The sequence below is a fragment of the Culex pipiens genome, chromosome 1 (genome assembly GCF_016801865.2).
Source record: "Culex pipiens pallens isolate TS chromosome 1, TS_CPP_V2, whole genome shotgun sequence".
NCBI lineage: Eukaryota > Metazoa > Arthropoda > Insecta > Diptera > Culicidae > Culex > Culex pipiens.
The window spans coordinates 114612675-114634723 of NC_068937.1; the positions used below are offsets into that span (position 1 = coordinate 114612675).

A 22049-nucleotide genomic window follows, 5' to 3' on the forward strand; every position below is an offset into this window, starting at 1 on the left:
ACCAAGAGGCAAAAGGTGATTACGAATATTTTTGACACTTCCGTTAAAAATATGCGGTTTTGCTAAAACAAATAACAAAACCAAGTTTTCAGTGTAGCTCGACTGTCAATCTTGTAATTCCTTGCTGATTTGTTCGAAAATTTATTATAATTTATAAGTTTTTTTGCAGCACCCATTTTGGACGGACATTTCTGTTATCACCTTCTGGTTCCTTGGATTGGACATGGATAATTTCACAGTGTAATAAACAGGGCAGCTACCACCATGTGGCGCCACTGTTTCGAATGAGAAAACGATACAGGTTTTTCAGACGAGTTTCAATCCCGTGGTTATACTCATTGATTTGGGTTGCCTAAAATCAATGTTATCAATTAAATTGTGCATTTATTTTGATTTCATAACATTATAGACACCATTCAAAGAAACATCCACCAAGAAAAAATCAAATTGATGGCAAACTGAGGGCGGGAAAACAAAAAGACTGCCGCGCTGGCGTTTTGTGAGAATGGCTCTTCGCTGAGCATGGTAGTGTGTGAGTGTCGTCGAGCGACGGAGTAGGCAAAAAATTTCACGATGTATTTGTTCGCTGAGTGAACAGTTCGGGAACGCAGCGCATCAGAGAAAAAATGTTTTCAGTTCAGAGTGATCGGCGACGTTCGGCCTGCCTGAGCCGTTCGGAGACTGAGCCGATCAGGAGAGAAGGAGAGTAGAAAAGAGAGTGTTCGGGAGCGAATGGTTTCAAAGTGACAAACAGTAGGAATTCATCATCGCGTCGCCTGCTATTTGTGCTCGTGAATGGAGTGGTTGATTTTGAGCAATCAGGACCCTTGAAAATTACTCCGGACATTGAAAAATTGACTATTCGTCACTAACAGTTCTGGAGTTTTTTTTTTGAAAAGGTCCAATAAACCAAATTTCCAGTTTTTGCTTTTTGGGTGTTTTTAGAACCGCCTTGAGTCAGGGGTATTCAAAAACACCCAAAAAGCAAAAACTGAAAATTTGGTTTATTGGTCCTTTTCAAAAAAAACTCCAGAGTTGGCCCTGTTTGAAATGTTAGCAAACAATTGATTGCATGTTTTTTTTTTTTTGAGACTCAGGAGTCATTCGTATCTTGTTATCGGACAATTGGGTCCTAAAATGAAGCATGAATTTTTGTTTGTATCAGAAATTTGTTCTAAATTTGGTCAGGAGGTATCCACAAATGACGTATTTTTCAAAACGTTCATATTATTGCCCCACCTTCCTCAAAGAGCTGGGCACGCTAGGACCCTTTGTACGATCGCAAAGGATTTAAAAGGATTTTTTAAGTCAATTTTCAAAAAATACTTCGCGATCCTTCTTGATAGAGCAGGTTCTTCTTGACAGCTCGTTCCAAAGGGACCAGAGTTGATCCATCGTTGTCTTGTCATTTTTTTTTTTTTTTTCACTAAAAAGAAAAAAAGTGATCAGAAATGGGGTTTTAATCGTGTTTTTAACCGTTGCATATAAAAATTTACATAAGGCTTTAGAACCCAATTAGTTGTAAAGAAACTTATTAAATCTGCATTTATCAACTGAAGATAAGACAAAAAAAATTACAGGACTTTTTCGAAAAAAAAAACTTTAGATTTGTTGATATCGTCTTGGGGACCATCCATAAACCACGTGGACACTTTTTTGGGATTCTGTTACCCCCCCCCCCCTCGTGGACAATTGTCCATACAAAAATAAACTTTTTTGTATGGTTCGTGGACAACCGCCATACCCCCCCCCCCCCCCCCTAAAGTGTCCAGTCCCTAAAGTGATTTATGGATGGTCCCTTGAGAGCCTTTGAATGCCAACTGGAAATTCAGACAAAAAAAGCTCGCTGTCAATCTGAACTATTATGGCTTGCTATGTTTACTGTACTAAAAGCATCGAATTGAGTTCCAGTGCTGGCCACCAGGTGTAAACGCGAGTTTACCTCCCCGAGATGGCATTAATGATTCCACCAAGCGTCTCCGTGAAACTTTTGGAAAGACAAATTTGTAATGGAAACGCATGGTATTTTAGGACTTGATTGATTTCAACAATTTTCATTGCAATAAAATTATAACCTTAGGAATTTCGGATTAAACATGTCTTGTTATTGTTATCAACAGACTCCACCCCGCCGTTTATTGTGTCCTTTCCAAGATTATTTCCAGTTTAAAATCTGCACTTTTTCTGGTTCATTTCAAAAGTTATTGTGTGTAGCAGTTTTTCCAGATCGGATTTGTTTTAGTTTTAGCAATAGTGTGTTTCTTGTAGTTAAATATTCTTTTTTTATTTGGTTATTAATAGTAGTTATTTAGTAGGTAGTAGCGTTCGCTATTTACAATAGCTTTTGTTTTTATTTCTTTCCTCTTCTAATCTGCACGTTACCGGTCCTGTTTTCGGAGCATTCCAATTGGTTTTCTAATTTTCTTTAAATCGTGATCATCAACAAATTAACTTCCGTTCTGCTGTTCTGTTTCGTTTATTCATGTACAATTTTGAAATTGCTTTTTTTTTCTACATCTTCGTTTAAAGCGATCATATTTGTTCGTTGAGCTAGACACTAGATCGCGCGCGGCAAACCAGGCCACGCCGATCAACAACAGAACAACAGTCTTTTGCGATATTTTCAACTTCCCAAACTCAAGCTCAAAAGCTTTACCGCTTTTTTTTTCTAAGCAAAGAAACAAACAATCGAAACTAATTGTTACCGTTTATTCACTTTTATTTTCGGGAATTTAGAAAGACTGCTACCTTTATTTTTACACGATTTGAAGTTGCAACATTTGGCGAGGAGATTTTAGGTTTCCCTCAAGCGCACAATAAATCAAGGTGTGTGTTACAACGCATTCAACAAACAATAGATAAACTCTCTCTTTTCGCGAAAGCTCGCCAACGAAACGTACTCTTTCCCCCGTCTGTCTCTCATAGCCGCTTCGAGGGCCCGGGAAACTCGTCCGGTGGCAGTGGCGGTCTGGCGTCCAGCGGCAACGGCGGCGGAACTCCCCCCATCGGCGTTGGCAGGTTCGAATCCATGAGCGAATCATGCTGGTGCGTGCCGCTGTTGAGATTGCTGCCGCCCTGGGCAACCAGCGCCAGGTTCCGAATCTCGGACAGTCCCTCGCTGGAGGCGAGCGAAATCGACAGCGGCGACGCGTGGTCCAACGAGCCGACGGCATCTGATGAAGGAGAAGACGGTTAGAGTGGGACGTTGAAAGAGGGGGGGGGGGTCAACTCTTACCCGTCCGATCGGAGTCGGGAGACCGTGCGGCAGCATTCACCCGCAGCTCCAGGATCACTTCCTCCATCTTGACGACGATCGCCTTTTGTGCGTGGTATTTGCGCTCCAGAGCCTGAAATCATCACGAAATTTAGAGCGCGCGTGACAAAGCGATCGATTGATGAAGCAACTCACGTTGAACTGCTCCTTGTGTTCTTCCTTGACCGTTTTGAGCATCCGCTTCTGGTAGGTGATTGTTTCGTCCCGCTTCGTAAGCTGCTGCTCCAGCTCGGCCATTCGTTCGCGGGTCGAATCCAGCTGGGCCGACTTCATCTCCAGGTTGAACCGTAGCTCTGGAAAAAGAAAGTTAAAAAGCTTTTGTTAGGAGTTCGATGTGTGGAGATTACAAGATTACCTTTCACCTCCTCCATGTAAGTCTCCTGAATCATGGCCACCTCGGCATCCCGGGCCTTCATGTTGTCCAGCTCGGCCAGCCGTTCCTTGCACTTGAGCTGGATCTCGCCCATCAGTATGAGCTCGCACTGAAGTCGCGTCAGTTCGTCCCGGTACTGCTGCCCAAGATCCGCCTTGTACAGCGCTTGATGCATTTCGTTCTGCACGTCAAACAACTCGCCGCGGGCCTGTTCGATCGCAAGGGTCTGCTCTTTGCGCAGTTTCGTCTCGTCGGCCAGGGCCACCTCGAGTTCCTCGATCCTGACCTGCAGATCTTTGTTCCGACGGATCTCCGCCGCGTGTCGTTCCTTCAGCTCGATGACCTCGGTCGTGTTTTTAGTCCAATCGGCGTTGGCCTTCCGCCGCAGCGTGGCCAGTTCCGTGTTCAGCGAGTTAATCTCCTTCGTGAGTCGCGCCACCTGGTCCTTGAGCGTCTCGTTGTTCTGTTCCAGCCCGCGGATGGTCCGACTCTTGCCGAGCAGACGGCGATTACGCTCGGCGTGAATCTCCCGCCGGTGCTTCTCGTACTGCAGCTGCAGGTTCAACAGCGTTATATGGTCCCGATACAGTTCCTCGACCCGTCGCGGATCTCCACCGTCGATGCGCTTCTTCACGCACAGCTCAATGTACTGGTCGAGCATCACGTTCGGCTCGAGTTTGTTCCCGGACTCGTTTTGCCGCTCCTGCAAGCGTTTCATCGCGTCCGACTTGTACTTGAGCTCCTCCTGCAGAATTCCGTACACAATCTGCTCGTACGGCTGCGGGTAGCTTTCGATGGTTTGCGTGCCGCTGCTGACTAACGGATGACCGGCCACAGGAACGGTCCCGTTCTGACTCACCCGCTGGCACGCCGAACCGACGTTGGTCAGATTTTTACGAATCTCCTGGAACAGCGCCAAGTTCCGCCGGATGTGTTCTTCAGTCTTTTGCTCTTGCTTCTTGTGGAAGTGCGTGGCCGCCGAGATGGCCTCCTCCTCCGACGGACTACTTCCACTACTGCTGTCGTCCCCGTTGGTCTCGACCAGCGTCAGATCCTGCCGTTCCCCGGCCAACGTCTTCGGGTCAACCCGCAGGCTGTACTTTTTCAAATCCGGCAACGAGTGCCTCCGCAGATGCCTCCGGAACGCACTTTCCGTCGAAGCACCTCCGATACAGCCCCCATTCCGAACCACCCCATTCTTCGGCATGTATCCGCTCGTGTCCGCCGGGGACGTTCCGGTACTGTAGCTCGGATCCGAATCCACCAAACACTGACTGTGCAAGCGGTACCGGTTCCTCGTGAAGGTGATCATCGACTGAGAGTTCTTAAAGTGCAACCCACCGGCGGAACAGGGCGAACCTTCCTCCTGCTCAAAATCTTCCGCCTCAAAGCCTGCCTCCTTCATAGGATGATGCACCGGCAGCGACGAAGAGTGCAGATGCTGCGTCTGGGGCTGTTGAAGCAGTTGTTCCTGCAGCAGGTGACTGTTGATGTCGTTCACCTCCTGGTCCTCCTGGGTTACATCGGCGTGGGGTGAATCGTACCGCGCACCACCTTCCGGCGTCAGCTTCAAATTCGAAACCAACGCCGTAACTCGGTTCATTTCGAACGCCGGCCCATCGATCGGCAGCGGACTCGACGGCACGCTATTGCTGGTGCTGGTGGCCGCCGTCGTGGTCGATGGTGCCACATTCGACAGCTGCATCACCGAGTGGTTCCGATCGTTGACCATACGCAGCAGCTTCTGGGACGTGATGACACTCTTCTCGTAGCTAAAGTGGTTCCCACCCGCGGCCGGTTCCTTCTTGATCGGCGACGACGGCTGGCTCGTGTTCCACATGGCACGGACCGCACTCGAGTTGACCGGATACGGCCGAACTGGCCGCACAATGTCCTTCATCGGTGTGGTTTCCGGCGTTGCCTCGACGGCCGCTTCCGGCGGAGAAGCACCGTCAGCCGCCGGCAGCAACGGGCCCGATATCAACGGAATCGGAAAGCTCGGCGTTGGATTTGGCGTGTGCGGAACCGTTCCCGGACCCGGCGGAGGCGTCGGCTGCATCATGTTACTCGGTGACCAAAACGAGTTCTGCGCCGCTATCGTACTCAGCTTCTGATCGGTGGAGATCGTGTTGAAGTAGTTCACGCTGGACTTCCACTGGAAATCAACCGTCGTCGTCGTCACCGCAGTCGCACTAAACTCAATCGGCTTTATCGGCGTAGCGTAGCACGGACACTCCCCACCACCACCACCACCAACTCCACTCAGCTGCGTCTCCTGCGGCTTGTCCAGATATTCCAACGACATCCGCGCACACTCGTTCACCACATCGTGCGGTTCCATGCTCTGCCAGCGCTGCAAACTTGTCTCGCTCTCCGCGTCCGACGAAACCAACCGCGGATGAATCTTGACCGTGTCCAACAGCGGCTTCACCGTGTGCTGAAACACGGCCTGTTTGTCGCCCCGATACTCGCGCTTCAAAAAAGTCACAAAGTTACACGGATACATCCCGTACAACCGGTTGAACAGCTCGTACAGCCCAAACTGCAGATGAATCAGCTGATCCTCCGGCAAGCTCACCGAAGTGTTCCGATCGAACGTCGCCAGATAGTTGAAGATCTCAAACAGATCGTGCACGAACCCACCCATCACCACCGGGATCACCGGCAGCAGGTCGATTATGCACAGCACCGCGTTGATCAGCGGAATAATCTCCTTCTCCAGCTTGGACAGCTTCAGCACCTCCTTCACCAGCAGATGGTTGCCGACCTTGTGCAGCCACGTCGGCCGCTTCTGGATGATGTGGCCAAACAGCGTGAGAGCGAGCATCTTGTTCCCCCCGCTGCGGATCCACTCGGCCAGCTTGTCCAGGATAAACTTGTCGTGCGGCGGCTGGACCTTGACCAGGATGTCGACGATGCGCACCGACGACGTCTGGCCAAAGTAGTCCATCATGCTGTGCGGCAGCCAGGATTCGCGGGCTGCGAAAGAAAAAGGAGACCATCAGTGAACGTACCACGAAGGCTGCGAGGTGACGGCAATCATTTGAATGCAGTCGTGGGAAAGATACAGACATGCCTCGGTTTTGATTCGTTCAGCTGCCTCGGTTAAGCACGGTCCAGTGCTTAACTGAAGCACAGAGCTTATGGGATTTGGCTATAATTGGAATCGGGATGATGTCAGCTAACCATTAAAATTATAATTTCTTGAAAATTTTCACAAAAATACCCATTTTTCCTGTATTTTGAAAATGCAATGTTTCTCGAAAAAATACTCAAAATTATTGTTATTGCAACATGGGTATCAAACGAAAGGGATTTTTTTATACATTTCGAAAATTATTTAAAAAAAATGAAATTACTCAAAATTTTCACAAAGCTACGTATTTTCGAAATAAAAACTCAAAATTTCAGTTTTTACAATATGGGTATCAAATGATTGGAATTGTTTCGTACATTTCGGATGTAATAAAAACATATTTTGAAAACACTCAACATTTTCACAAAACTACGTATTTTCGAAAAAAAAAAACACAAAATTTCAGCTTTTAACATATGGATATAAAACGATCGGGATTTTTTCATACATTTCGGATGTAATAACAACATATTTTGAAAACACTAAAAAATTTCACAAAACTACGTATTTTCGAAAAAATACTCAAAAGTACAATATGCGTATCAAATGATTGAGATTTTTTCATTTCATTAATTGTTACTTTGTATGGACATGTCTACGATTTTTCTAAGAGACGACGGGACTTGAACCCGCAACCACCTTATTAGTACTGAGACCACCACCAAGTGTACCACTGAGGCCCTTGAGATTCTAGATGTCTCAAGCCACCGTAGTGCTACGTGTGACTGTATTTTGTAAAAACTGTATATTGCAAAAAAGTATATTGAAAAACTAAAATTTTGAGTTTTTTTCGAAAATACCTAGTTTGTGAAAATTTTGATTATTTTAATTTTTTTAATATCTTTTGAAATGCATGAAAAAAATCGCTTGATACCCATATTGTAAAAACGGAAATTTCTGGTATTTTTTCTAAAATACGTAGTTTTCTGAAAATTTTGAGTATTTTATTTTTTTTAATAACTTTCGAAATGTATGAAAAAATCCCGATCGTTTGATACCCACATTGTAAAAACGGAAATTTCCGGTATTTTTTTCGAAAATACGTAGTTTTGTGAAAATTTTGAGTATTTAAAAAAAATGTTATTACATTCGAAATGTATGAAAAAATCCTGATCGTTTGATACCCATATAGTAAAAACTGAAATTTTTTTTGAGTATTTTTTCGAAAATACGTAGTTTTGTGAAAATTTTGAGTGTCTTAAAAAAATTAACATTCCAAATGCATGAAAAAATTCCAATCATTTGATACCCATATTGCAAAAACAATATATTATTGGTTTCTTTAGAGAAAAAATGCATTTCTAAATACAGGAAAAATACGTATTTTTGTGAAAAATTTCATTAAATTATAATTTTAAAGGTCAGCGAACAACGGCATGACCGTATATTGGCATATCTATCAATTCCATGAAGTTCGATATGTCGGATAGGATTTCTCTAATATTCCGGAAGTGTCCCCAAGGGGCCACCGGTAACCGGTTCCAGATTGGCCAGGATGGCTCGGTGAATAAAGGCATTATTAAAGATGGACATATCTTTCAATTTCATGGAGTTTGATGTGCAACATGATGGGTTTTCACCAAAAAAGAGTCAAGTTGGCCGTTCATCGGGTACCCGGGAACCGGTTCCAGGTTATCCGGAAGTGGCCACTAACACTCCAGAGTGGTTCTGGCAATCGTGTATTGTGTTTTTAGTTAGTTTCATGGATCAATTTCAACTAACATGAGAGTATTGGTATCACATATATGTGAAAAATAGTAAAACATGAACTTTTCCAGTGTTCAGGATTTCCGGAACCCTGATATTCATATTTGTGATCAAAGTACAGGTAATTACCTGTCGAATGCAATCCGGAACATCCTGATTGGTTGAGATTTGCCGGAGATACAGGTCGTCAAAGTTGGAGTCTCAAAACGCTCCTTTTTCGTTTGTAGCCGATTCCCGGTGGCCACTGTGACCAAATCCGGTTTTTTATTAAACTTTATCGTTGTGAACAATAATATCACAAGCTTAACTCCATTTTAAGACCCAAGTTTGCGAGTTTGGCAAACTGTCAAACACGAAAAAGTAAATATTTACGCAGAACTCAAATTTGAAGTAAGAAGTAAGAAAGAAAAAAAATACGAAAACATTTCTTTTTTTAATTATTTGATTATCCGAAGTCCCATACAAACCTTCTGAAAATCTGAAATTGAGTTTGAACTGTATTTCTCGAAAAAAAAACGACACATTTCAGATAAATTTCACCTTAAAAAGCAATCCAACTTGCACCTAATCGTAATCAAACTCCACTCCAAAAATACCACAATCGTCAGCCAGACGTGCCTCAATCGAACTTTTTTTTTGTATTTATTATTTTTCACTTTCATCAGCCTCGGTTATCACCACCACGGTTCATCTTGGCTGTAGTAAGCTCGGATGGGTCGCCGTCGTCGTCGTCGTCGCTTGTTTTCGTACAACAATAGGTCTATTCCCGTACTTGCAGAATTGCAGAATTTCTGCAGCTTCTGCAGAATTCTGCAGCCAGCATAAGTCACTTTTTTGCAGCACGTTCCCGTACTTTTCAACTCGCTCTCTTCATCTCTCTCTTTTGCAGAAGTTCTGCAAGGAGAGAAGCCGCAATACTTTTGCCTGGGTAGCGCGTTCCAGTACTTTTTCTGCAATGTTGTACACAGTTGAGTGGATTTACTCAAATTGGGTATTGAAGTTTTTTTTAATTATTTCAAAACAATTAAAAAATCGATTGACAAAAATGGTAATTGAAAGAAGTTTACCTCTAGAACGGTGACTTATTTTTTATGCAAATCAACATTTTATCTAAAAAAATCAAGCATGTACCATTCATTAAACTAGAAATTAATAATGCTTAGGTAGACATTTTATATTAGAAACAACTCAAAACTTTTACATTAGGTAAACAATTTAAGAAATGAGAATGGCAGGTACGTTTAAAAAACATAATTAAAAAAAGAAAAAGGTTTAATATAGAAGATAAATTTATCAAAATCAAAAATCAAATTATTCGCTCTACAACATTGCCTTGGCGTTCTCGATTGCGAGATTACTACTCGAAACTAGGTGTTCGAAGGCTTGATTGTTGAGGCAATTGCAGACCTCTTTTTACACCGTAGCTTCCATCCACCCCGGGATTCGAACTGACGACCTTTGGATTGTTAGTCCAACTGCCTACCAGCGACTCCACCGAGACAGGACCCAGGGAGACGACTCCTACACCTGGACTGAGCTAACGACCTAACCTTTTTTTAGGTTAGTCCGGGGCCAACATTCACTTCCCGTCCGACGGAAGGCGTGATCAGACAAATCTCGTCTCGAAAAATGAAATGAAATAAATTTATATAGACCATAAATACATGTTTTAATAGCAAAATGTTTGAAAGATAACATAAATAAATAATGATTGGATTTCACATCGAAAAGAACAACGGTGACGCAGCGAAATTGACAAATAAAAAAAATGAATCACAAACTTTACAATTTTGAAACTCATAAATTTATTAATCTGAAAATTAAGAAATTCGTGATTAAAAATAAAAAAAAAATATTTTCAAATTGAGGAACTTGAAAAAAATAAATCAGATATTAGAGAAATTTAAAAATGCAAATATTTATTTCTGAAAAAAAACAATAAATCAGAAATTCAAAGCTTGATAATTCAAATAATTAAAAATTAAACATTGAAAATTTCAAAAAAATCTTAATATTCAAAATTTGAAATAAAAAATAAAGGTTTCTAACTTAAAAGTTCCTAAACTTAAAAATTCAAATATTTTTAAATTCGAAATAAATGAATCAAAAGTTTGATTATTTCAAAGTTCAGAACACCAAAAATCCAAAAGTTACAGTTTAAAAAAATAATAAAAAATTAAGAAACTAAAAAAAAACTAAAATAAGTAAAATTTTAAAATTCTGTACATAAAAAATGAAAACTCAAATATTAAAAACATAGAAACAGTTCGTACTCTATTTTCCGAAGAACTCGTTAAAATGTTCAATCTCTAAATCCTCTAAACCTGATTTTCTAACGACTCCAAAAAAATGTACTTTTTGTGATTCAAGATGGCGCATTTAAGAATTTCCGAATTTTAGAATTTAAACTTCCTAAAATTTAAGAATTCGACTAAATTACATCACATTTTTTGGTTCAAATAAGAATACAAATTGGTAGCACCGTTAAAGGTACAAATTATTATTTGGCAATTAAATTTACCTATTATTTAAACACACATATTTAGTCTATTCAAAAAGTTATCATTTCAACACTAAAAAATATCGCTATATCATTTACATTAATGAACTAAGCATGAAATCGTTAACACAAAAAATCGTTCTAAATAAAACCAGACATAATAAAACTAACTACCCAAAAAAATCATCAATTCAAAATATACAAACGTCTCTTCAAAAGACTAATTCAATTTAGTGATAATAAAAAAAATAAAATATTACAACTACCTAATAATAAAATGCTTGATTTCACCAAAATTGCAAACTTTATGTAAGCGTGTACTCAACATCCATCACACCAACTTGCAGTCACTTTTCAACAAGAAATAGAAGAGAGAGCTTGCAGAAAAGTACGGGAACGCTCTGCTGCCGATTTCGTGCAGAATTGCAAAATTCTGCAGTACGGGAATAGACCTAATATTGGCTTAATTTTCGCGTGGTGCGCGACGGAACGTGAGCAAAACGGAGATTTATGGGAGAATAGGAGGGGAGGGGAGGCTGTTGTTGTTGTCGGCATAACATTGTCTTATTTTTAGAATTATTCATTCCTCCCCGCGCCCGTTTGGCGTACCGCTGCTGCCACCGGCCAAGCGAAAAGCATTGGCGTTTTGATGAACACCGTATTTATTTTGGTTGAAAGTTTCGTGGAATTCAATAAATTTGTATTAGATATAATAAATCCGACAAACACTCAGTGAAACTCACTGACAAAAACTGAAATCGCCCCCTCTTTGCTGCTCCACCAATGCCATTCAAGTGGTAAACAAGGACCAAGTTTGTTGATCACTCATTTTGTCGATGACGTGCCTCCTATGGCCTACTCGATTGTTTTGAAGCTCCTATTTTACAATTTTAAGCAATTTTCAAGAATGCCAGAAATTCAGAAAATCGTCATTCAATTGTTTGTTTCTTTAAATTGTCTTGACAGAATGGCAACCCCCCCTCCGGGGTGGGGCACAGATTAGTGGGTGTGAAATGCAAACCCCCCGCCCCCATCTTCTGTCACGCTCCGGCCACTTCCCCGCCCCCACTCCGCAGCGTGGCTTCCTCTGTCCTTTGCAGGAACTCAGCTGTTTTTCTGTCAAACAGTGAACGAACGTCACTCTTGGTGATGGTGATGTACAAATGGTGCGTTAAATTCAAAGTTGTACAATTTTTTCATTAAACATTTTGAATAGGATAACAGTTAGTAATGAAAGCTGGCAGCTGATGTTTACAACCCTCTGGATTGTGAGTCCAGTGCGCGGACCGATTAACCAACACGCATTCTTGATCGATTTTTTTTAAATATATTTTTCTGCATTAAAAAAAAACAATGTTTCAAATATTATCTTTGTCCACAAAACTTATTTCATACAAAGTAAAAAAAAACCTAAAGGAGGTATTAGACTTTGACAAAAAAAAACAAAATTGCATTTTTTGCAAGAAAACTGCAAACACCTGCTTGAAGGTGGTGTCAGTGATCCCGTTGATTTGGCAACAATTCGACGCCAACATTTCAAAAAGTATCATGTACAAACCATGCGTTTTGAGAAAAACCAAGGGGTTGGAAACTCTTAGAGCTATAATTATTATGTTAACCAGTATATCAAAATATATGTTAGTATACTTATTATTTTCTTTACATATCGCCAGTATACTAACCAATATACTGAGAGTATCTTAATATACTAACAGATTATTTCTTTTCGGTTAGTATACTAACAAGTATACTGGAATATCGTTAGTATACTCAATATTCTTAAGTAATATTAGAGTTTCCAGCCCCTTGAGAAAAACACATTTTAATGTTGAGCATCATTTTTCAATTCCCATATTAATATAAAAACAAAAGGGGATGTTCTAAAGATCACAAACGATGAAAAACGTTGCTTTTATTGCTACTTGATCATCCATTATATTTAAGAAAAACAAACATAACTTCTTTTGGAATAACCGATGTCTAAATCACCCTTTGTTATGATTCGTTTTTCTTCGCCGAATGTATATGGCGCTTTTTGCAATCGGAGGGGAAGTTTTGTTATGGTTCGCTTTTCGTTAGCAAATGTACATGGCGTCTTATTCATGATGCTTTTTTTTCGTCACGAGGTTCATGTAGTTTTTTATTTGACAGGTTGACCCCAGTCACGAAATATTCTAGCAGAGCTGGTTCTTTCAGAATCCTGCTAGAACGGTGGAACATTTCTGCTAGAATGCTCTAAGAATATCCAGCTCTCTAAGAATTCTGCTAGAATCCTGCTAGAACGTCGTGACTGGGACAGGGCTATATAAACAGGAACTGCTGATGCCAAAGATTTTGTTTATGTTACTTTTTTTAAATTCATTACTAAACAGACTTTACTGATGTAACTTTTGCTCATTTTTTGGGATGTAGTTTATTAGGAGTACTTTCAGAATATGCAATAACCCAGAAAGTGTCAAAATGTACATGATGTCTTTTGAAATGTTGCCGTCGAATTGTGTTTCAGTGTACTTTCATTTTTTGACATTGAAAATCGGACGCATATTTGCGAAGTTATAGTCAACTAAAAGCTCAACGCTAATTTGGTAATGTCGTTTTTATTGTGTAATTTTCTTCCAGAGGCTGTATTTATCTCGCAACCAGTGGTCCTATCTTCAATATCTTTGAATCAAATTTTGTAAGATGTTTTCTGATCTTCTCGAAAAAGATATTTTTAGAGGTGGTAAAGCATGGTCATCAGGGTGTAATTTGGTAAAAATAAAGTTGTCCAAATTTAGTGAGCACAGCAACTTTTGAGTGGTCCTAAACTGGGTGCAGAATAGTGGTTCGCAAAGCGGCATCAATTTAGAGCTGTCAAAGCGGAACCAATTTACTGTTTGCAAAATGATTCTAAGAAGTGGCAAGTATTGTAATCGTGCTATAATTTATTTTGTCAGGAATAAAAAAGTCGATGGAGTCGAGCTTTTGAGGTTTTCGATATCAACAAATTTTAAGAAGAGGATTGAAATCGAGATTGGAAAAATTCGCCGCTAACATTTTAATAATTGCTATGTCTTACGCAAAACCTATGTTTATGACTCTTTTTGAAATGTTAGCGACGAATTATCAACAACCATGAATGGTACCTGGCAAATAATATGAAATAATCTTATTCCGATATTATCACTGCGCTTCAAAGATACATAATATCGGAACTTCCATTCGGTTGCTCTTCTGATTCACAAAATTCCACCCACTCTTAATTTTCAGCGAAACCTTTAACATCAACAGGTCCACAATGTTTCAAAACAAGTCACTTCGGCAGCAAAAAATATGTCACGCTTGAGCTTGAACATAGCCTTCTATTTTGTTTATGTTTACATCTGAAGTGCAATTGTAGTAGTGGGGAGTAGTGGGGAGCATTCGAAAATCACGTTACGCATTCTGTCTATTCAGCACCCAGGTCCTAAACAACTCCCCAAAATTTGTGAACGATTGGTTTAGTCCTCACTTTGCGCCGAAAAGCGTTTTTTTTTTTTGATCTTAATATTTATAAATATTTTAAAAAAATCCATTCCATATTAAACCCGAACTCGTTTTAGATGAGTTTTCCCATACAAATTTCTATATAACATTAAATTATCACCTATTTTTACATGTCTGGAGTTTTTTTTTAAAAAAAAAAGGTCCATTGACCAAATTTTCAGTTTTTGCTTTTTAGGGGTTTTTTGATACCCCTGACTCAGTGTTGCGTTCCTCACGCGCTCACGCGCTCGTGAGCGCTCACTTTTCGCTCATTCGTGAGGAGGAGCGCTGCGCGAGCTAGCTCACGTTTGCCCGCGCTCACGTTTGCTCCGATTTTTTCAGCTCACGTTTGCTCCACGCTCGCGCTCGCGCTCATATTTCGCTCACGGAGCGCTCATTTTGGACGTGTCGCTAATCATCTAACGTTTTTGAGAAAGTTTTTTTTTTCAATTCTAGATGGATTTTTTGCGTCAGGTGCAGTAGGGCTGTGGAAATATGACTTTGTGAACACATTTTATGATATATGAATTGGAATAGCTTAATTTCATCAATCATGTTTTTAAATAAATGGTTGGATTTGCAAGGGTCAAATAATTTTTTAGACATACAGTCGAATGTATAAATATTTTAGAATTCAAAGGCCTTATTGTAGCAGAGGGGCGGAAGGGTATAGACGCCTAAATAAAAGGGCCTGTAAACCTTAGAAAAACTTACAAAACAATAATCAATTCATTCAAGAGGATTTATGCTTTGGTAAGCTCGATTCAAGGTACCTATTTGATTAAAATATGACATTAAACTGTTTTTATGTAACTAATCAGCTACCATTAAACAAAGTTATTCAGTTTATTAAATTTTCAGTGATTCAGTGATTAGAAACGGCTAATCATTTTTATAAGGTTAGTCTTTATTTGGCAAACATTTTAGAAATTAGGGTAACATTTTTGAAACAGTTCTATTTTAAATATATGCCTCAAAATTCCTAAGGGTTGAAATAACCCTTTTGACTCAAATCAAATAAATTGTCAATATTTTTCACCACGAAAAGGTTGGCTCTTCTTCCAACAAGTGGATTTTATTCAACACTTTCGCAACCAAACCTCTGAAAATATTCAATTACAAGTTATATATGATTTTTTGAACAAGGATGATTGTAACTGTTTAAAAGATTATTTAAATATAAATAAAATATACATAAATTGTCAATATTTTTGTACATAGTAACAATACAATAAGGTCCCATATGGATTTGATTTGTGAACAAACAGTGCATATCTACGTCAATGAATGTTTACATTATGAAATTAGTTTTTTGTTCCTTGTTCGAAAAATGTCTAGATTTTAAATAGAACGTAAATTTTGGTTCGCTGACCAAATCCATTTCATTGCCTACTTTTGTTTGTTCGACCACTTTCTTGTTTGTTTTTGCTGCCTGTGCTGAGATAGTTCTAGAAACTTCGTTTCAAACAGGCAGATGCTTCAACAGGAAAAAACAACTACCTACTTTGGCTCACCAGCTCACGTGAGCGCAAAATGCTCCGGTGAGCGTGAGCGAGCACGAGCTACCTGATAAAAACTCACGCTCCAGCTGGAGCGAGCAAGCCTTCCGTGAGCGCTCGCTCATTCGCAACCCTGCCCTAACTCAAGGCGGTTTCAAAAACACCCAAAAAGCAAAAACTGGAAATTTGGTTTATTGGACCTTTTCAAAAAAAAAACTCCAGATGTATTTTGTTGAAAAGCTTGTAAACTGAGGGACCATCCATAAACCACGTGGACACTTTTTTTAATCTCGCACCCCTCTCCCTCCCTCTCTCGTGGAACATTACCATATGAAAAAAAAATGTATGGAGATTAGACAATCGACAATTGAAATTTTAATTAAAAGCGAAAAATTCCATTACGTTTCTTTTAAACCCTGTCTGGCTTCTTTTGAAAACAATAAAAATAAATTGACAGTTCGTATTTTACATGTCGTGAATTGAAAAAGAGACGACCATTTGATCGTCAGAATTCCAGTAGATCCTCGATTCGCAACAATAGTCGATACAATCATAATCCGGCAACCATTAGTTCAACAGATCAACGAATTTAGTCAGATATCATTTCACTATTGATTGATCGAGACCGGCACTCGATTAAGCCCTGGGACTGCGTCAAAGTGGGTTCTCGTAGCATGAAGTAGTGTCCATGTGTAAGCTTCTGCAATGTACTGAAAACTTTGATTATAATTCCCCATCGGATCAAATCATACTCCTTGACAAAACAAGCATTAAACCTATGATACTCATTAAGACAAAGCCCAAGGCTTGTATGTTATACAGTTTTTGCTTTTTTTTAATAATACAAAAACAACAATTAAAATCAACTAACACATTTTTGCCATACTCACATTACTGAGGGAAGGCTATAAAATCACTCAAAAAATGAACTTCCTTATTTGACCTCTTAGACCCACCTTCACGTATACATATCGACTGAGAATCAAATTCTGAGCAAATGTCAATGTGTGTACGTAGGGATGTTGGTCTGCGCACCAAAAACATGCACTCGATTATCTCAGCACTGGCTGAACCGATTTTAACCGTTTTGGTCGCAAACGATTCTTCTTGGAGTCCCATAAGTCCCTATCGAAAATTATGAAGTTTAGTAAAGTATTTTAAAAGCTATCCTAAAAAAAACGATTTTATAAAACATTGTAGATCTGACAGCCCTATCAGAAGTTATTAGCACTATTATTATTACTTTTTGAGGCCGGATCTCAGATATGTTGATAAAACTGTTGTGGTTGTCATTCAACCCATCGTTTGATGAGTAATCAAATGACCTTTCCAACGCGTCCAAAAGTCATTATACACTTGCAGCCGAATCTGAGATATTCTGATGAATATTATGTCCTTATCAATCATGCAACCCATCGTTAGATGTGCAATCAAAAGACCAATGAGTGCAATAGAATGAAAATCTGGCAACCCTATCATGAGTTTATTAATGTGAGGAAGGCACCACCACCCAAAGTTGGGTTAAGCAAGGGTTTTGCCTTCCTCACCTCAATGAGGAACTAAAAATCACTCGAGAAATTAACTTCTTTATTCGGCCCCGTAGACCCACCATCACGCATACCTATTGACTCAGAATCAAATTCTGAACAAATGTATTTGCGTGTGCAATGCGTGTGTATGTCTGTAAGTCCGTGCGCCGAAAAATATGCACACGATTATCTCCGGACTGGCTGTACCGATTTGGAACGTTTTGGAACGATCATTCGATCCTTTTTGGAGTTAATATTATGAAGTTTTGAAAAGTACTTTAAAAGTTATGGACTGGCTGTACCGATTTGGAACGTTTTGGAACGATCATTCGATCCTTTTTGGAGTTAATATTATGAAGTTTTGAAAAGTACTTTAAAAGTTATGCTAAAGCTAAACTTCGGAAGATTGTAAAAAGGGAGGTTTTGTTAAGAAGATCAGTCATCCTACACATTTTTAGAAAAGTATTTGAAAGACCTTTCCAACGAGCCCCAAAATGTTGAAGATCTGGCAACCCTATCATAAGTTATAGCCACTTAGGTGTTGTTTATACACTATTTAGAGGCCGGATCTCACATATTTTGATGAAAACGTTGACCAGATCTACCATGTGAAATATCGTTGGATGGGTAATCAAGAGATCTTTCCAAAAAATCCAAACGTTTGAAAATCTGACAACCCTATCAAAGGTTATAAGTACTTTAGTGTTTTTAATACTCTTTTTTTAGGCCGGATCTCAGATATTTTGATAAAATTCAGTGATATTTATACATATTTTTGAGGCTGTTTAGTGTATTCACTTTATGAATGTGAGGAAAGCACCACCACCCAAAAATGGGTTAAGCAAGGTTTTTTTTTCTAAAAATAGAGCCTGAATCCAGAATCGGTTAACCAAAAGCTTAGAAAACTTAGATTTTTTTTTTTTTCATTATCTTATTTTTGGTTGTCGAGCTCTAAAGCTGCTCTAAAGCCCAAAATGACTGATGAAATACTGAACAAATGCATTTGGTAATTTAAAAAAAATAACACTTTTTATTGACAATCAACCAGTTTGATTTGACTAGAACAGGATTGCAAAACTAGAATTTGATGTTAAAAGAAAGAAAATTGAAAATACGATTTTTTCTATGATACGATTATCCTTGCGATTATCTGGAGTCCCGAAATTTTTTTCGAAAAATCGGACTTCGGCGGATAGTCAAAACCTCGGATAATCGAGTCTGGACTAGGTATATGGAAGTTCTTTTTTTTTCAAAGCTTTGATTTGATTTCTAGAGTTTTTTTAAAGGTCCTAGGGGAAATAAACCCATTTTAAGCCTAATTAGAGGTCTTGTTTGAATGATGCTGGATAATCTGGAGTGTTCCTTGAAATTCAGTAAAACTAAGTACACCAACGAGTAGAGCAACTTTTTGTGAACATTTCTGTTTATTTTCACTTTTATTAAAAGTTATGCTATTCCTTTTACAAGCATTTTAAAAAAATATTTCAAAAACGCATTCGCATTCGCAGCTTAGTTCTTTTTTTCTTCCAACGCTCGTTTGGGTCTGCTTCGTGCTGCCAAAATTGATGAAATTTTGAGCGAACACTCACGAAACGTAGCATTTATAGAGAAAGTTTCCTGGCAACACCACAAGCGCTGCTGGTGGTGTTGGTGGCCACCCTTTGTTCTTTATTTGCCTTCGCTTCTCGCTCGGTTTTCTTCAGCCTTCCATTGCAATGGATGGTCAAAATTGAAAAGTCAAAAGACTTAGCGCGTTTGTTTTTTTGATGGAGCTTGCTAATTATTTACATTTTTCGGGATTATTTTTCAAGTGAGTGACTAAGTAACGGTCAAAAGAACATGTAGCCGGTAGTTGGAAGCAATTTTATATTTTAAGCGCTTTGAAATCGTTAGCGCAAGTGAAAAGATATTGATGGCGACTTTCGTTAAGCAGTTAACCTCTGATCTTGCGTGTGGATATGTGTGCTACCAAAATGATGAGAAATGGTCTCGCAAAATAGAAATTATGATCAAAAGTGCATTAAATTTGATCTTTTTGGCCAGTAAGTGGCATACATTTGCGTGCTTACTCAAGGCGGTGCTGTTGCTGGTAAGTTTACAGCCTAAATAGTATTTGTGGAGCTTAAATCGAGCATCAAACTCTCCATATGACGAAGATAGGTGTTTGATTAGAAAGGGTATATTTCCCCTATATTCAAAAAAAAAACTCTAGATTTAAACAATCGTTTTCAACGCAATTTTTTTTTTCAGAAAATTGGAAAAGTTTTGTTTTCTGTGAAGTTGTTTGAATGTTAGAACATGAAAAAAATTTGAAAAATAATTAGAAGAAATTTGTTGGAATTCAATAGGCAATCATTTAAAAGGTCGAGCCAAAGTGGTATGGTAATCAATTTAGCATTAATGAAATAAAATAAAATCTTATATTTAGATTCAGCAAAGCTTTTTAGCGATATCTCTCAAGTATTTAAAATACTTGAAATATAAGCGTGAATTTTTAAACCATTGTCATTTCATCCTTCCAACAATTAAGAAAAATCTCCTGTAAAATATCAAACCCGAAACCCTGCAAATTGCTAAATTGTGAGGTTAATCTAAATCTCAATCTCCCAAGACATGCACGATTCCCGGAATAGCAGCGCCGATTATCTCCCCCCATTTTTCCCTCCTACTTACTGTTTCCGAACAGCTCCGAGAACCGCTTCTTGGCGTCGTCCACCAGGGTCATATTGTTCGACTCGAGGTCGGTAAACAGCTTCGCGACGTCCATCGTCCTGTCCGTGTGTTCTCGTCTGTTCCCGTTTAGTTCCAATCACTATCTCCCCCTCCGCGCACTCCGCTTCTACGTCGTCGTCGTCGTCCTCGTTCTGGGGCAGGTTCCGGTCGCTTCCGTCTCCTCGCTCTGACCATTGGTGCCGCGATTGCCACAGTCGGCGGCGCAGGTTCCTCAGGGAACAACAACCAGCCTGCACTTCATTCGCATCAGCCTGCTACTTTTCTTCTTCTCGAACGGAACGGAACCACAAAAACGCAATTCCCCGCAAATCAGAAAAGCAGCAGCGCGACGAAGGAAGAAAGAAAACAACTTTTTCGGCTGATTTTTCACCACACCCTCCCCGTTCCGACAACGACCACTTCTCCCCCCGCGCGCACACACACACACACACACAGCACACCAATTCCCTTCCGCCCGGAACAGGGACAAGAATTGGAGGAAAAATCCTGGACCCGTCACGGCACCACTTTTGCTGCTGCTGCTGCTGCTGCCACACTTCCCATCTGCTCTCTTCGGAACTGCGAACTTCTGAACGAACGAGCGAACTTTGCGATGACGGATTGTTTTTCTTTTCCTCTCTTTCGGGAAGAACTGTCAGGTTGCACTCACGCAGCGAGTTACTCATTCTTGGGGAAAAATTACACTTCTCTGCAACCAAACCTATTGACTGTACACCCTAACCCAAAATCATGATACCGTCAGTGGGGATGAGATTGGGTCAAAGTGATTTTTTACGGATTTTACCATTTCTCAGGTTCTTCTCAATTAAATTGAATTCTGTTAAAAGGGTTGTGTAGGAGACATCTCAAGATGACTTCGCTGAAAAAATCTCGTTCCTAGAACAAATCCTGTTATTTTGGCAGCTGTCTAAAGTTAGGGTACGTTTTTGGCAAAAAAAGACCTCTTAAAAAATCATTTTTCTAATATTTTTGTCAGAATTGCTCGAAAACTACCCAAAAGTTTGAAAATCTCCACTTCAAACATTGTAGCGTGTCAATACGATTCCCTCGAACAAGAAACACTGTCGTATGACTTGTTTTTACCATATAGGCTAGTATGCAGATCGGAAGGAAAGGGGTCAAGAAACAGCTTTACGAACAGCAGAACAAAGGAGAGGGAGCATTCCTTTGTGGACCATCATTCAGTGAGGTACTCCTGGATTTTAGCTCCTGAAAAGTGCTTAAAAAGTGCAAAATGCCTCAGGGCAAGAAAAAGAGGCGGTCCTCACCAGCAGGATCGGCAGATTTGAAGAAGCTAAAGAATGCCGAAGCGCTATCTGCAAAGCCAGGCAGTTTGAGCAAGGACGCTCAAAAATTGTCTGGAAACCAGTTCGCTACCCTCCCTGTGGACGTGAGCGAGAAAGAAGAATTTGAACGACGGGAAAAGTTGCCACCCATTTTTGTGAAAACATCGTCATCGGATTCGGTGCGAAAGTGGCGGACCGGGTTTATCAAATCTGGTGCTTTACGAGCTTCCATTCGCTTGTGTGCTGATGGACTCAAAATTCTGCTACCTACCAGAAAGGATTACAACTACGTTCGGGATTTCCTGAACAACACAAAGATTGAATACTACAGCCATGGCGATCCAGGTAAACGCTCCATGAAACAGGTCCTCCGAGGCCTGTATGACATGGATGTGAGTGTGCTGAAAGAAGAGCTCAAAACTCTTAAGTTGAACGTGATCGAAGTCTTCAAGATGACGAGACACAACAAGGACATCAAGTATCGTGATCAACTGTACCTGGTTCATCT

The 22049-nt window shown here is 40.0% G+C and overlaps 2 protein-coding genes across 2 annotated transcripts in view; one reads left to right on the forward strand and one right to left on the reverse strand.

Annotated features, from left to right (window-relative positions):
- Positions 1-22049, forward strand: part of LOC120427162 (zinc finger protein 497-like) — a 324949-nt gene that overhangs the window by 292781 nt on the left and 10119 nt on the right. The gene's annotated exons all lie outside the window — the stretch shown is intronic.
- LOC120427146 (hamartin) lies at positions 2716-20824 on the reverse strand. Its single transcript, XM_039592003.2, has 5 exons — positions 20196-20824; positions 3630-6626; positions 3410-3567; positions 3236-3347; positions 2716-3173 (listed from the first exon to the last, which is right to left on the reverse strand). Exons 1-5 carry the CDS (start codon positions 20287-20289, stop codon positions 2920-2922), a joined length of 3615 nt encoding a protein of 1204 aa, XP_039447937.1. The 5' UTR covers positions 20290-20824; the 3' UTR covers positions 2716-2919.

Bases quoted from the DNA above. Each gene is read 5' to 3' on its own strand.
- LOC120427146 (XM_039592003.2), bottom strand. From the start codon at position 20,289: ATGGACGTCGCGAAGCTGTTTACCGACCTCGAGTCGAACAATATGACC. The intron at 6,627-20,195 runs GTAAGTAGGAGG...TTTCTTTCGCAG, and splicing joins CTCGGAGCTGTTCGGAAACA to CCCGCGAATCCTGGCTGCCG. The intron at 3,174-3,235 runs GTAAGAGTTGAC...CTCCTTCATCAG, and splicing joins TCCCGACTCCGATCGGACGG to ATGCCGTCGGCTCGTTGGAC.